The sequence below is a fragment of the Rhagoletis zephyria genome, unplaced genomic scaffold (genome assembly GCF_001687245.7).
Source record: "Rhagoletis zephyria isolate East Lansing unplaced genomic scaffold, Rhagoletis_zephyria_1.1 Rzeph_scaffold_00341, whole genome shotgun sequence".
In the NCBI taxonomy this organism is placed as follows: Eukaryota; Metazoa; Arthropoda; class Insecta; order Diptera; family Tephritidae; genus Rhagoletis; species Rhagoletis zephyria.
The window spans coordinates 131,010-147,744 of NW_016157425.1; the positions used below are offsets into that span (position 1 = coordinate 131,010).

The window sequence follows — 16,735 nt, forward strand, 5'->3', positions numbered from 1 at the left end:
CGAATTAACCCTTAGTGATGCATGTATCTTGTCAGCACTGATGCCCTAGGCTTTTATTTTGATTACGGTTTTGTTTTACTTACATTACCTGGAATATATATATATTTTGTTAATAAAATAAAACAAATTGTTTATAAAATAGGTTTAGCAATTTTCTTCTTTTTAATTGCCCAAGTTTTGTGCTTTTGTGCGTTGATTTTTATATTTAAATTTTTTATCCGAAACATTATTCGACACTTATAAAAGTAGGATTTTACATTTGTTTCCAATTTTATATGTGAGCTTAACTCTAACAATTTTGAAATTAAATTTTTCATGCGAAATAGTTTTCCATTAAAGACTTTGCTTCGAGCAGTTTTAAATTAAGCTCTTCCATACTTGCTTGCATGGTTTTAATTATTTCGGTAAGAAGAAATATTTCTGTTCTCAACGTGCATTCTAAAGAGTCGCCTGTTTGAGTTAGGACATCAACAAATGTATCCTGATCGCGTTCTAAATACTCACTTGTTTCAGTTATTTCGCATGACATTGGGACTGCGTCTGGGTATAAACGAGCTCGTTTGAAAGTGCTTGATTCAGACGGACAACTAACGAAATCACTTTCCTTGGAGTGGTTTTCACAAACGCGAGATGAATCAAGTAGTACAATACCACAGCTTTCCTCCCAACGCTGCCGTCTTAACTCGCAACTAGGTGGTTTAAAACATCGTACTGTTTTCGTGTCTTGACTTTTATTGCATACAGCGCACCGTTCAAACGTTTTCCTCCGTTTCATCTTGGTTTCCTTACATTAAATATTTAAGAAAAGTCGAACGTGTTTACTTATTACCCAACTTCAAATGTACTTACTTGCTCTCCTCGGCGGTTTATCTCTTAAAAATTTCACGTTTATTAAGAAAATTTGTTGCTTGAAAATTTTGTGTGTAACTTTTAAACAAAATCAAATTTGAAAAAAAAATAAAATTTCAAATGGGTTAAGAATTCATTTCAGTTTGACATTATAGCCTGTTTCTTATGAGAGCAATGTCAAAATCAATCACACTTTGTTGAATACCACACTTATTTCGGTACAAGATGATCGTAATGCATTTTCAATTCGAAATCAAAGAAAAACATTCCACGAAAATGTTTGCGATTTTAGAAAAATTAGTGTATATTTACAAACTACTGCAAAGAATGCAGTGTCATATCTTAAAAGGTTCAGAGAATTAACGACACAAACAAATATTTTATGGTCCAGGGTTCCTTCAAACCGCATTGCTATTTTTTCTAACTTTTCCTTTTTTTAGCCCAGTAACCACTTAAGTTATATCTTTTAATTTATACATGTGAATTATTTTCAATGAGCATTTTTTCATTTGCTCCTGAATTGGGGTACATTTTCTTATAGTACCTCTCATTCTTTTTTATATCATATATATACACTGCGATGCTCGGGATAGTATTTTGAATATACCAGCAATATATGTAAAAGTAGTGGCGGTTGCTGTAGAGTAGTTATTAGCAGTACGCACTACCATTACGCAGCGCTAGAGTTCAAGCCGAGTTTCCCTCCAACATCGACATATAAAAAACAAAAAAGTTTTTTTTCTAATAGCGGTCGCTCCTCTGCTGGTAATAGTTAACCTCCGAGTGTATTCTGTCATGGAAACAGCTTCTCATAACTGACATTTGTGCCAAAAAAGATATTTGCTCACCGGAAGTTCATATCATCAAACCCTTAACCATTTATAACCTTAACCATTTATAATTAAATATCGATCCATAAGGAGAAGAGATAATTAAGTTTAAAAGAGAGAACCGTTTTTAATTAAGATTAAGGGCCGGTTACTCACTGTCTGGTTAACACTAATCTCCGGTAAAACATCGTTATCGACGTTACCGACTCCATGTTATATGCATGGAGCCGAACACGTCGATAATGATGTTTAAACGGAGATTAGTGTTAACCAGACATTGAGTAACCGGCCCTAAAACTTCTCTCTCCTGTAAAATTTAGGCAACCTCATATACGAGGTTTTGTATTTTCTTGATGCGCGGTTTTGTACTTTAAATGACGATATGTAAAGGTATTGCATACATATTTTGGTGCCTTTTCAAGTATAAAATCCATTGAGAAACGAAAGAAAACGGCATCCCTATGATTTCAACTTATGAAAAACGTTTTTAATATGAAAGATAAAAAACGTAAACAAGCAATTTCTGAACAAAAAACTGTTTATCCACAAAGATGTTTGAATGGAAGCATTACAGATTTGAAAAAATGGCAAACCGCAAGGCTTTATTGGCAATAGGTCCTTTTTAAAGCACATTAAAAAAAAAAGCTTCTACATAGTTTCGAAATTAGCACAAAATGAAATTTTTTTGTTTGTTGTTTACAAAAAAATACTTGCCAAGCATATAAGTCAAAATTGTTCAATATATATCGCTTTCATTCATTTCTTCATAGATTTGGTGCTTCTTTTATAGGAAAATTCATACGGCTTATGAACAGATTCATACCATGTAAATGCACCATTAAGCTCACATATAAAATTGGAAACAAATGTAAAATCCTGCTTTTATACATAAGTGTCGAATAATGTTTAGGATAAAAAGTTTAAATATAAAAATAAACGCACAAAAGCATAAAACTTTGGCAATTAAAAACAAGAAAATTGCTAAAACTATTTTGTAAACAATTTGTTTTATTTTATTGACAAAATATATATATTCCAGGTAATGTAAGTAAAACAAAACTATAATCGNTATTTTGTAAACAATTTGTTTTATTTTATTCACAAAATATATATATTCCAGGTAATGTAAGTAAAACAAAACTATAATCGAAATAAAAGCCTAGGGCATCAGTGCTGACAAGATACATGCAAAACTAAGGGTTAATTCGTTTGTTTATACTTTTTGACATAATAGTACATACCTTAAAAGAGAGCCGCACTGAATTGTCAATCACACATTGTTTAATACACCTTGGGTATGCTCAAGGTGTATCAAACAAGGTGTGATTGACGGTTCAGTGCGGCTCTCTTTTAAGGTACTATAATGTCAAAAAGTATAAACAAACAAATTAACCCTTAGCTTCCATGTATCTTATCAGCACTGATGCCCTAGGCTTTTATTTCGATTATAGTTTTGTTTTACTTACATTACTTGGAATATATATATTTTGTGAATAAAATAAAACAAATTGTTTACAAAATAATTTTAGCAATTTTCTTGTTTTTAATTGCCCAGCGCAGCTTTTATGCGTTTATTTTTATATTTAAATTTTTTATCCTAAACATTATTCGACACTTATAAAAGTAGGAGTTTACATTTGTTTCCAATTTTATATGTGAGCTTAGCTTTAACAATTTTGAAATTAAATTTTTTTCATGCGAAAACTATTTTTTCCATTAAAGACTTTGCTTCGAGCACTTTTAAATTAAGCTCTTCCATACTAGCTTGCATGGTTTAATTATTTCGGTAAGAAGAAATATTTCTGTTCTCAACGTGCATTCTAAAGAGTCGCCTGTTTGAGTTTGGACATCAACAAAGAATGTATCCTGATCGCGTACTATAACCTCAATGGTATCAGTTATTTCGTATGGCATTGGAACTGCGCCTGGGTATAAACGAGCTCGTTTGAAAGTGCTTGATTCGGACGGACAACTAATGAAATCACTTTCCTTGAAGTGGTTTTCACAAACGCGAGATGAATCACGTAGTACAACACCACAGCTTTCTTTCCATCGCTGCCGTCTTAATTCGCAACTAGGTGGTTTAAAACGTCGCACTATTTTCGTGTCCTGACTTTGCATACAGCGCACCGTTCAAACGTTTTGCTCCGTTTCATCTTGGTTTCCTTACTTTAAATATTTAAGAAAAGTCGAACGTATTTACTTATTACCCAACTTTAAATGTACTTACTTGCTCTCCTCGGCGGTTTATCTCTTAACAATTTCACGTTTATTAAGAAAATTTGTTGCTTGAAAAATTTGTGTCTAACTTTTTTTTAAACAAATTCAAATTTGGAAAAAAAAAATTTCAAATGGGTTAAGAATTCATTTCAGTTTGACATTATAACCTGTTTCTTATGAGAGCAATGTCAAAATCAATCACACTTTGTTGAATACATTTTGGGTATGCTCAATTGTGCTCTACTCTTCACAGATACTTTTTGATATGTAGTTCAGAAAAAAACAAAACAAAACTAAAATTTTTTATATAAATGTGTACATAGGAGCTGTGTCTAGAGCCAAACATTAAATATGAGCATGCCCACCAGACAATTTTCGTTGCCAGCAATAAGAAAACGGGTTGCCAGTCGCTTTAAAATGTCCGCCGAAGGCGACTCGCCTGGGCGAGTCGGTTTCTTATCTTTTTAATATTGCTACAGGAGATATTTGGAATTTTTTTTAATACTTCATTTATTTTTTGCATAGAAAATTATAACTTAAAAATGGAGTTAATTATTTCTCTCGCTATGGGGCTTCCTATTTTTTTCAATCGTATCTTGGGCATAAATTAAATGCTTCTGGACATTACTGTTGGCGCGAAATTCATCAGTGTGGGAATTTTTGATAACTTATTTATTCTTAAAATGACATGAAAGAAATTATTGGTCACCACGGCAATAAGTCGTCGAGTCCCCAATTTGTTGCCGTTGACGACTTTTGCCTATTTCTCATGTTTTGTGTGGTGGGTACTTTCATAAAATATGTAGTATGTACAATCTATGTATGTACAATGAACATATCGACGGCTAAGCGGAAGATCGACCTATCTAGGCAGCCAGTTCGAGCTTTTCAATCAAATACGTTTCAACCAAATTCAGAAGTAGCGCGCTCTTGAAACGTTTTTTGAGATAGGGCGTTTTCGAACTGGCTGCCGAGATAAGGTGATCTTCCACTCAGCCATCGATATGTATATATGTTCAAGAATATTTGGCTCTGCCTTTGTTCGATGGGTCTAAAGACCGCTGCGTAGAAACTAATTAAAATGAAAGCACCCAAAATGGCTTGAATGATACCCTCTTATTTTAATGACTACCACGGAGAACCTTTAGGGAACTTAAGGCTGACATTACCGCCATCAAAAAATTTAATTGCACGATACTAAAATCGTGAGTGACGTTTTCAAAGGCAGGATGGGCAAGAATGGGGCCTTTGGTCTCACTGGCGAACATTTCAGCCTCCTCGGAATATCCCATAACAAACTCTGGCTTTTCGGCTTCGCCAGGGCCCGAAATATGGTAGTCTGCAGCACTAAGTTCAAACATAACAAGATCCATCAAACCCCAGATCTGTTTTCTGATCGAAAGGCGAGAGACTAAATGGATCACGTTCATCGAAGATACGCACTCGCCCCTGTGCAGGAAAAAAAATTAGCAAGACCAGGAAGGTTCGACATCGAAAACCTCTTATTACGTCGGATATCCTGTATCTTCAACAAACCGGCATATCCCTGCGGCGCATTGCTAAATGGGGATCGTTTGCAATATGCATTGCGTAATTCATACAAGAAATTGATAAAATCACCGCTGACCAATTTAAAGTTATAACGCACATTGTAGGCAGTCTGCTTAGAATATGCATTACAATCTAGAAACGAAAACGCAATTGTAATGAACGCCATAAGAGTATTCGGCCGCATCATACCTTCCGATTACAAACAAAATCAGTATGTAAAAGTCGCTAACCACAAACCGGTCATGCTTATAGAAAAGTAAGCTGGATTGTAATCGATTCATGCAAAAACGCAAAAGCATGTGCAAAAATATAAGTCAATTCATGACAACTGATCTCTTCTTCTTATTTGGCGCTGTAACCGCCTAAGAGATTTTGGCCGAGTTCAACAAAGCACGCCAGTCGTTTCTTTTCTGTGCCAACTGGCGCCAATTGGAAATGCCAAGTGAAGCTAAGTCCTTCTCCACCGGATTTTCCATATCAGTGGGGCCTTCCTCTTCCTCTGCTACCACCAGCGGGTTCCGAGTTGAATACTTTCAGAGCTGGAGCGTCGGTGTCTATTCGAACGACATGGCCAAGCCAGCGGAGCCGCTGTATTTTAATTCGCTGCACTATGTCCATGTCGTTGTAAAGCTCATACAGCTCATCGTTCCATCATCTGCAGTACTCGCCGTCGCCAACGCGTAAAGGCCCGTAAATCTTCCGCAAAATCTCTCTCTCGAATACTCCAAGAGCTGCCTCATCAGATGTTGTCATTGTCCATGCTTCTGCGCCATATACCAGCACGGGCATGATGAGTGACTTATATAGTGTGGTTTTCGTACGTCGAGAGAAGACTTTACTCCTGAATTGCCTACTCAGTCCAAAATAGCACTTGTTGGCAAGAGTGATTCTGCGTTCCGAGGCGTTCTGACTTCATTATCGGTGTTAATGCTGGTTCCAATTAACCGAAATTCTCTACTTTCTCGAAATTATAACTGTCAAAAGTGCTGTGGGTGCCAAGGCGCGAATGTGCCGACTGTTTGTTTGATGACAGGAGATACTTCGTCTTGTCCTCGTTTACCACCAGACCCATTCGCTTTACTTCCTTATCCAACTTGGAAAAGGCAGAACAGATTTCGCGGTTTTTGTTACCGATTATATAGATTTCATCGGCATAAGCGAGCAATTGCACGCTCTTGTAGTAAATTGTTCCTGAGCGGTTCAGTTCTGCAGCTTTTATTATCTTCTCCAACATTAGATTAAAGAAGTCACATGAAAGAGGGTCGCCCTGTCTGAAGCCCCGTTTGGTGGCGAACGGCTCGGAGAGCTCTTTCCCGTTTCTGACGAAGCTGGTGGTATTGCTGAACGTAATTTTACACAGCCGTATCAGTTTGGCGGGGATGCAAAATTCAGATTCAGACATAGCGGCGTATAGGTCACTCCTTTTAGTGCTGTCGAAACTATAACTGATCGGTGATAACTGATCGTCAGCTGAAAATTTCGCAGTTCACTAATGCTTCCGTAGCACATCAAGCTAAAAATGCAGAGATAAAGCTATGTGCGTTTGCGGCGGAGCACAATATTGCATTTGATCACTTATCAGTGCTGTTGAAAACGGACTTCAGTGATTCAAAAATTGCATCACAATTGCACACGAATGATATGTACAAATAACGCATAAGTAGATGCAATATATGTTTTAAAGTAATATTTTTATATTAAGAATATTACATGTAAATTGAATTGTTATTGTTATTGACTGAGTTATACGGTTATTCATCAAGGAGAATAATTGATTTTCCATTTTTAAAAACTGGGTTATATAAAAAGGGGAAAAGACGGGAAAACCTAAAATGAAAAATGGGAAAAATATATACAGTTGCATGGACAAAAAGGGAAGAGGCTCGCCCAAAATATGGCAACACTGGTTACACTTACGAGGAACATAGCGAATGCACAGAATCGCGAATACCACTATTATTAACTTTATGAAAAGAATGTCGATAGCCATTTTTGTATTTTAGGAGATTTTAATCTAAATGAATTGTTTGGTCTGATTTTTTAAATAATGCTACCTTATCACCTACTAATGTAAATCTGTCCCATGAAATTAACCTTGGACAGTCTTTAGCATCAATCTTATCCAAATAAATGCCCTTCCCAATAAGATTAGTAATATTCTGGACCTAATTTTTATATATGAAAATATGATTTTCCAGCTAAATGAAAGTAATTTTCTCATCTGTAAATCGGATATGCATCATGTTCCTTTATTATTATCACTTAAATTTGTCGATTACATTTCATCCTCAAATGATGGTACCCGGTCTTCTAATTTTCGGAATGCCAGTTTCGAAGTTTTGAATTCAATCATATACAAAATTAATTGGGATTCGCTTTTTCTTTCAAAAAATAGAGAGCGAATTACGAATGGGGGAGCGAATCACTTGTCGTGGAAACATCGTTTAAGACGCTTGCCGTTTTGAAATCCGCATTTGTTTACTTTTTTGTGTTGGAAATTAAAATTATTTGTCATTTCAACAGGAAATAATTGAAAATAAATGATAAGTGTAGAAAGTGTTTTTAGCTGGTGACTTATGCAGGGGGTGCAAGTGTGCAGAAGTCGAGTCGTCGTGCATTCGTTTCGGCATGACAAAGCGATTACTCTACTTTGATTAGGCGTGTAATGTGCGGGGTGCCTTAGCATTCAAGAAACTCTCCACAGCAATCTCTCCCTTCTTCCGACTCGCATACATAAGCTGCCTTAGTACACTTAAGAGCTAAAGGGGTTAATGAATAAAAGGAACAAATATTTTAATTTACATCAAGCCACCGATAATATGAGTTATAAAGAGAAATATTTAAATTGTATGTGTCAATTAAATGAGCTTGACAAATTATTATATAATAATTATATCGCTCGTTACGAACTTCAGACAAAGTCAAACCCCAAAGCTTTCTGGAAATACATTCGTTCTACAAAAGGGTGCTCAAATATTCCTACTTATTTAAACTACAACGAAAAGTCTTGTACTAGTTTGTTAGATTCGGTAAATCTTTTTGCAGACTTTTTAAAATCGAATTTTGTCATGGATACTGATAGCTATTATTTCAAATTGTGATACCTCTAACTCTGTAGACTTTGGAGGAATGGCTGTCACTGAACTGGACGTTGCTAATTGCATCTTCACCTTAAACATGATTCAATAATACAAGGTTAGATAATTAGGGACAGCCGCGGTTTGACACTCCCTTACATTTGCGAAGAACAGAGGAAGGGGGAAGAATGCAATCCCTTGTTGCGAAAATGGTAGTAGAAAAGAAAGCAAAGTAGGCAATTAGTAGTGAAATTCCTTTTGTAAATTCTAATATATTTGCAGGAAATCTGACAGTTTAAACGAAATACTGAACGAAATATAAATGCATCTACGTGAATTACGTAATTAATGTCTATTTAGCTGTATAAAAAATTCAATAGGACTCAAAATTAAAATAAAACTACTATCAGATTTATGTAAACATCCAATTTCAAAACAATTTGTTTTCATCGGTTAAATCTGCTTCATATTGCAACATATTGCATCAAAGCTTATACTTCTAGAAACTATCTCTTAAAATTAATAAATGTTTAGAAATGACCTTGTCTAAATCACGAAATCGAATACCTTCAAAATGCTCACTCTCATGTGTAGAGCCTGGCACTGTTGTTGAATTCCTGGATCTAGGAGTGCTCTTTAATTCGGGATTTACCTTTGTTAACCACATCAATTACATCATTCCTAAGGCGTATTCTAACTTAGCTTTCATGGGACGCTATGTTAGATTTTAAAGATCGGTATACTCGAAAATTGCTTTATGATTCCTTAGCGCGGTCTAAATTGGAATACGCCTCCTTAATATGGAATCCGATATAAGCGTCTCAGTCCCTAAGAATTGAAAGAGTGCAGAGGAGTTTCATTCTGTTTGCTCTGCAACCGCTTCATTTTAATGAGCCCGGTCTATCTTAAATGGTTCGCTCTCTCAATTACGAACGGCGAATCAACCTGTTTACACGACACATTCGTGATTCACTTTGCATCTCTGCTTCTTGCTCTTTGCTTTTGTTTACTGTTTAATGTTTTGTTTATTGTGCATTTCAACGGTGGAGAAAAAAAATGAGTGGTTATTAGCTAAATCAATAGTTTTTACGAATCTAGCTATTTTTTCAATGTTTGTGCTGGTGGGTAGAGAAGACAACGATTTGTTCTTGATTCGCATGGTGATTGGATCTGAATCACCTACGAATGACTGAGAGGAAAAACGCGATGTCCAAAACGTACTTAAATTTTGGAACACTTTCCGCCCTATCAAATTACAGAAGCACTGAAAGTAATAGAGACGACGAACCCGAGCCCCAGTCGAGGATCATGGAGTCGATGTCCCACGTCTGACTATGACCAAGTACGAACAGGAATTATTTTGCTGAAAAAAAACAAATCTGCTTGAGCGAACGGCCTGTCAGCCGAGCTATTCAACCACGGCGACAAGGAGTTGAAACGGCATCAACTTTTAAGGTGCCCACACTCACCGACGTGTACGTATGCCGTGTCTGTTTGACGTAGCAACATATAAAATTTACTGTTGATAGAGAGAGAGAAGCACGCGTAACCGTCCCACGTACACGGTGGTGAGTTTTCATTTACATGGCACTCTCGTAAGTTTGATCGGGTGAGCCACACTCACGTACGTTAACGTGTCAGCTGACACGATCAAACTTATGAGAGCACCATGTAAATCAGTCATGCCCAGCGCCGGGCACTTGCATATGGAATTCTGCCAGCGCAGGGCACTTGCTTGTGGAGTTCTGCCGACGTTGGNTTTCGTTAACACGCGAATCCCATAAGATAGATCGTTTCTGCGTCAACCTATGTCTACGCTACGTCGTTGACTGTTTGCGCTTTTATCGGTCATGAGCAGAGGTGGGCACTACCACAAACAAGCGTGAGCTAAAAGTGAGAATGTGTTAGTGTGCCTAATTCATTTTGCATGCTGTCGTGTTCTCTTCGCTGCGCTCCCGCTTGTATACGTACACGTGACGCTTACGCTCTTTTAGCACCTGCTAACTCTCTGCCCATGCCTGGGCATGACTGATGTAAATGAAAACTCACCACCGTGTACGTGCGACGGTTACGCGTGCTTCTCTCTCTTTCTATCAACTGTAAGTTTTATATGTTGCTACGTCAAATAGACACGGCATACGTACACGTCGGTGAGTGTGGGCACCATTACGCAGAATATGATCAGATAAACTCATGACCAGGCATGGGCAGAGAGTTAGCAGGTGCTAAAAGAGCGTAAGCGTCACGTGTACGTATACAAGCGGGAGCGCAGCGAAGAGAACACGACAGCATGCAAAATGAATTAGGCACACTAACACATTCTCACTTTTAGCTCACGCTTGTTTGTGGTAGTGCCCACCTCTGCTCATGACCGATAAAAGCGCAAACAGTCAACGACGTAGCGTAGACATAGGTTGACGCAGAAACGATCTATCTTATGGGATTCGCGTGTTAACGAAAACTCACCACCGCATGGCGGTGACGTTGCCGTTGCTTTTCTCTCTCCCTATCAACAGTAAATTTGATATGCTGCTACGTACGTCAACCTACGTTTACGCTACGTCGTTGACTAACTGAGCTATAAGTGGAATTTAAAGACCCGACATTGGCGTTGCATTGGCGCTAACGTCGCTTCGACAGCTGGGTATGAATACATGAATTCAAATGCAGTCGTCCACGTAGCCAAAATTAGGCAACACTAACGCCAACACAAAGCAGAACGATGACCAACTGTGAATCTTTTTCCTTTTTAATCCCATGCGGTCAAAAAATTTAGTTTGAATGCAATTATTGATATGTTAAATTAGTAGCCAAAGTATTCGCTGCCAAGCGTTCATTGTAGCAAGCACTGGCGTTACTAGCGCTGCTTTCGAAGCGGCGCCAACGCAACACTAAAGTTGTATGTGGAGAGCAGTGTTGCCGCGAATCGTTTTTAGTGGTAGCCAAATTCCTTTAAAAAAAAGCGCTAAAAAAGAGCTAAAAAAATTCCTTGTAGCTAAAAATGGTAGCTAAAATGGTTTACTTACATATACATATAAAAGTATATACGCAAACATTTTCAATAAGTAATGGTATAGAAAAACAATGAACTCTGGAGAAAAGCTAATATTTTATCCAACCAAAAACCTTTTTGTATAAAAGGGGAAATATACGACACCAGCGTGCTGGCTCCATCAAGTGATTGTACCATCAGGCTCAAAGCATATAACTTACCAGCACGCTGATACAATATTTATTTCTTTTCAAATGAGGTCGAGGAAAGATCGAAATGATTAGAGCCGAGATTTCATAATTTTTGTTAAACATTGTTTCTTTTTTTGTTTTAATTCACAACTGCAATATTCGTGAACTTAATCTTCCACAAACACGGCTTTGACTCATATAGTGCAAGAAATTTCCGCCAAAATATTTTTTACTTAAAAAATTGAACTCGCCGTGTTTACAACAAACACATCATTTTGACATATTAGTCTTGACAATATTGTCTGGTGTGAACCCTAACTTAGGATGGCAGTTAGGCTCTCTTCTTGGATTTGTCCCAATAGGCTTTTTCGAAAGGAGGTTGTTATTCAGAATCAGGCCCAGACATTTAATACCGACGAGCAAAGTTGTTTCAGTTAAGGCCCACTATTGCATCTCATTGTTTCTTGAGGTTTATATGTACCTCTTGAATTGAAATTTTCACTCTTTACGAAACCATCAAGATTATTTTTTTTATAATAATATAATATTTCTCAAAAAGGCCAGGTATTTGCTAATACATATTTACAACTGAATGGTTCATGATCACGCATGCACAATTAACATAATTTTTATATTTATTTGCTTTTATTATAGTTTGAAAATTTGGCCTAACTCGCCGGTCCACATTCCGAAGTATGATGGCATATTGCCGTACACTGGTGGATCGCCTGTCACCAACACCAACCCCATAGCAATTAACAGTGTCACTTCAACAAATTCACCAACGTTGAAACTAATGGATGGTAACATGGTGTCCCCGCAGCAGTCCACCACGCCAGACATGGATGACTATGTGAGTTATTGAAAACGTTTGACCACACTGCTAATTAAATAATTAAATTTAAATTTATTCAACATTGCTACTGTTAGGCTATCAACATTTTGCCAGAGTCCACTCCGTCCCAAGTCGCACAGTGGCTGAACCACCATCGCTTGACGTCTTACCTTTCAACATTTGCCCACTTTTCAGGCTCTGATATTATGAGGTAAACTAATACATATGTGTGTTAAGGTATGTTTAAATTTTACCCTTGAACACCACTCGGTGGGACTCAGATTGAATTCGAGTAGGGAAACATGTAGAAAAAGAAGTTCCTAATCGGAAACGATGTAAAAAGTTGGGTTCCTCCATTCGTGTAAAACTTCAAGATGGAAATAACCAAGCACTTTATTGGTCTTTGGTATTTAATATATGTATTTATTTTCAATTCCTTTGGAAGTACTTTCACTTAATTTTATTCAGTAACGAGTTGAGCATAAAAAAGCTGTAATTGCTTCCCACAATAAGTAAAATAAAGTTTATTTAATAAACAATTTCATATATAAATGCATGTACATACATAGCCCTGCGGTCAACTAATTATGTTAATGACATGTTTTCCAGTTTTGGCCATTTTGCAAGCTTTTACAACTTTTCTGGGTTAAAACCTGTAAAACTGTCGAAAGGCAAAAGAAGCCAGAGAACCGAGTACGAGAACGCTTTCTAGAAAATTCCCGTAAACTCTTGCAACTTCTTGCAAGTTAGGGAACGCAACTTATGTTTCACCTGTGTGTAACCAAATTTTGCAATCAATTTTTAACCAGCTTCCCGTTGAGCTAGACCGCCCCATTCCCACAACACTCACAATTACTGCGCCTAATACACAATATAAACATTGTTTCGCCGTTGTCACTTACTCAGTAGGTCATAACAATAAAACTGACAATTGTCATACGACAGCCTAAAATAAATTTGCGGCATAGTATTAGGCGCAGTAGTAAAGGCAATAGTCAGCCGCTGAGTTTTGTCAGTGGTGTGGGAATAGGGCGGAGAGACTTAGGACTAGAGTCCGACAGATTCCAATTTTTTTTTCAGGTACCGGTGCCGATTAATCGGCTTATGGGGAAAGAATCGGCCGATGCCGATTCCATAAAAAATACAAATAAATGTATTAATTCATAAAACCAGTTCATTTCACGGAGTTAAAAAAAAAAAACAAAAGAAAAGAAATAATTCAATTAATTGGCTTGTTATGCAACATTACATACACATGTATGTACATACATACATATGTATGTGTAAAAATATATGTACATATATCACATTTAAAACACTTTTATATGGTGCTGAGCAAAAAATTTTAAGGAACATAAAATTTCATTTCGTTTTGTACTAAAATACACTCCTTTGCACTGAATGCATAAGAACTTATATGCTAGGTATGTATGTACATACATATAGTGGTCCACAAAATAAAAGTCTAGCTAGTATACAACAAACTCCATATAAATTCAGATTTCAAACTTTGTACAAAAATGAGAAAAATTATGCTTATTTTCACCAAAATTTCATTCTTTTTAATCAGAATTTTGGTATGCAGTTTTGTAGACCATTTCATTCTAGTATAATGAAGTGCAAGTTTCAAGCTGCTATAAAATCCCGTTAATTTTTGGCAATTTTTTTTGCTGGCAGTGTTCTCCATATAAAAGAAAATTCTCGCACATACTTTTGTATGGAAAAAACGTGAAACACTTTCAACAAAAATAAAATCATTTTTGTGAACTGTCTGCAAATGTTTTTTAATGTTGGCTGTCGCTTCACCTGAACATTTGAAAAGAAATTCCAAAGAATCGGCGAAAAAAGGCCGATGCCGATGCTCAATTTTGTGCCGATACTAGCCGATGCCGATGCCGATTAATCGGTACTCTACTTAGGATTGTAAACATAGCTCAGAACCCGATGACAATGCAATATGAAAGATGAACTATCCGCTAGGTGATGCGGGTGTCGAGATTAGGGTTGCCAGATTCTGAAACGAAGAAAGGAGTAACATTTCTATTTTCGATAGAAAAAAAGCAACACATAAAAAAGGAGTACATTTTTTTTTTTAATTTCTGTACAATTTATTGTTACAAATTACCATTAATTAGGTACAAGCAAACAAAGATATCTTAGATATATTTTTCAACAATAAATGCTAAAAATAAATAACTAAATTCTACAAAATAATTCCAGACTCTTCTTGAATATATGGCCATTTTTGTTAAATTTAAGCCCCATAATTAATTTAACACTAGAGTACACGCGCTCTTTTTTTACACCAATGCACGCGTGGACTACTATAGTAGACCATTTGAGAATGTTAAAAAATCTTTTTTAGATAACATTTAAATGAAACATATAGTTAAAAACATATACTTATCTATTACGCTTGCGATAACAAATTTAAATTTTTTCATAGAAAGTAGGAATCTTGAAATAAAAAATAATTTACACCCTTATTCTGTATCCCGAACGATAGGCAACCCGAACGATTCGTCTGCAGAGGAATGCTTAAAAAATTAGTCCGGCGGCATCATTTTAGGCGGTCTAAGCGCAACCGAGACCATTGCAACGTAATGTATGAAAAGCGAAGAAAAATCGAAATCAGAGAGGTTGTCGTCTGCAGACGAATCGTTCGTTTTGCCTATCGTTTGTGATGCCGAATAAGGCCCTTAATTATGTAATAGAAAATATAAAAATAATTTTACTTCTTAGATCAATGTCTAACATTTTCTTCTTAAAGCAATATTACTTAATAAACTATCAGTTTTCGTAACATTGAGTGCCTAACCCCAGACTAGTGATAAGATAAAAACCATTTTTTACAAGTCTTGCACCCCGTTTTTGTGGATGGACATAAAGCTCTGGTACAATATGTAGGTGAACCGACAAACAAAAATTTGGTATTATGTACATCGTGCTGTACTTCTTGAGATGCATCTAAGAGCATCCTTATTTCAAATTTTAGTTGTTAGAGTAGTGTTTCAATAGATGTACGGCGATTCAAAGGTGGTTCCAATAAATCAAGGGGCTGCTCTTGTAAAAAGTTACCCGTTAAAATTTCTTCATTATTGACATTCATTTGGTTGATTATGAGAGCGTTGATTGCAGTAATGTTCATCAAATTGAAAAATATTTTAAGTAATCATCGGCGGCAGTTTCTAAGAACACTGCTTCACCGCATATGCATAGTAACCAAATTACAAGTTCAGTACATTAATACTCGCGCGGACTACTATAGTAGGCCCGCGATTTCCGCATCACGAAACACGAAACCACGAAAAAGTGCGTACGCGTGGAAGTCAAGCGCAATACTCACCCGTCGACAAATTTGAAGCAGAATGCTTTCCTGGAACCGCACCGCTCTAACATACAAAACTGTCAAGTTATCAGCAAAAATGTTACCGTGGTCTAAATTGCTAAGTCCCAATTTAAAAATTGTATAGGTGAGAAAAAAACTTCTTATAGCCATTTTCTTCAAAAATTTCGCAGAACTTTGAATACAACATTTTGCCTGTTTAAAGCAAAGCAAAACTCCATACGAATCAGAGGGATTCGATCGGTATTAAAATATTTCGTACTATTTTGGCCTTATCGAATTTTCGGAGCTTTTCGTGGACTCAGCACACTTTCCTTTCATTGAATATAAAACAAGGACCTCTACCCTTTTCGAAACGATACATGTTTAATTTCTCTAGCCTCTTATATCAAAATATGAGTTTTCATAAAAAGTCCACTAAGCAACTTTTTATTCTAAGCTAGCTGTATCTTCATTGAATTGTTATGAATATTAATTAAACTGTACTGATATATTAATCATTTTCTTATTAATGCAAATAATGTAAAAATTTATTAAATTGTTACCAATTGTCTGGAAATAATAAAAAAAGTTAACAAAATAGTGAGCTACTTCTTAGGTATATTTGACAGCAAAAAGGAACATTTCTATTGTCAAATTAGGCACAATTTGAAATTTCGATCTTCCATCCCTGCTATGACTTATGAGTCGATACATATAAAGCCTGCTTAAGTCCCCTATAAAAGTGTTTTGGAAATTTTGCTTCAAGACTAACTGAATACATACATATGTATGTATTAAGTCCATATCGTATTTTTCAAACGTGCTTAAGTCCAACATAAAGACTTCATTATTTTGAATATGC

The 16,735-nt window shown here is 36.3% G+C and overlaps 1 protein-coding gene across 1 annotated transcript in view; it reads left to right on the forward strand.

The window, feature by feature from the left end:
* Positions 1 to 16,735, forward strand: part of gem (transcription factor CP2 like gemini) — a gene marked incomplete at its 5' end in the record, with an annotated part of 104,113 nt that overhangs the window by 84,155 nt on the left and 3,223 nt on the right. Inside the window, 2 exons of the mRNA XM_017610798.1 lie at positions 12,365 to 12,563; positions 12,641 to 12,756. Of these exons, the coding sequence (XP_017466287.1) occupies positions 12,365 to 12,563; positions 12,641 to 12,756 (315 nt within the window). The remainder of the gene's footprint in view (positions 1 to 12,364; positions 12,564 to 12,640; positions 12,757 to 16,735) is intronic.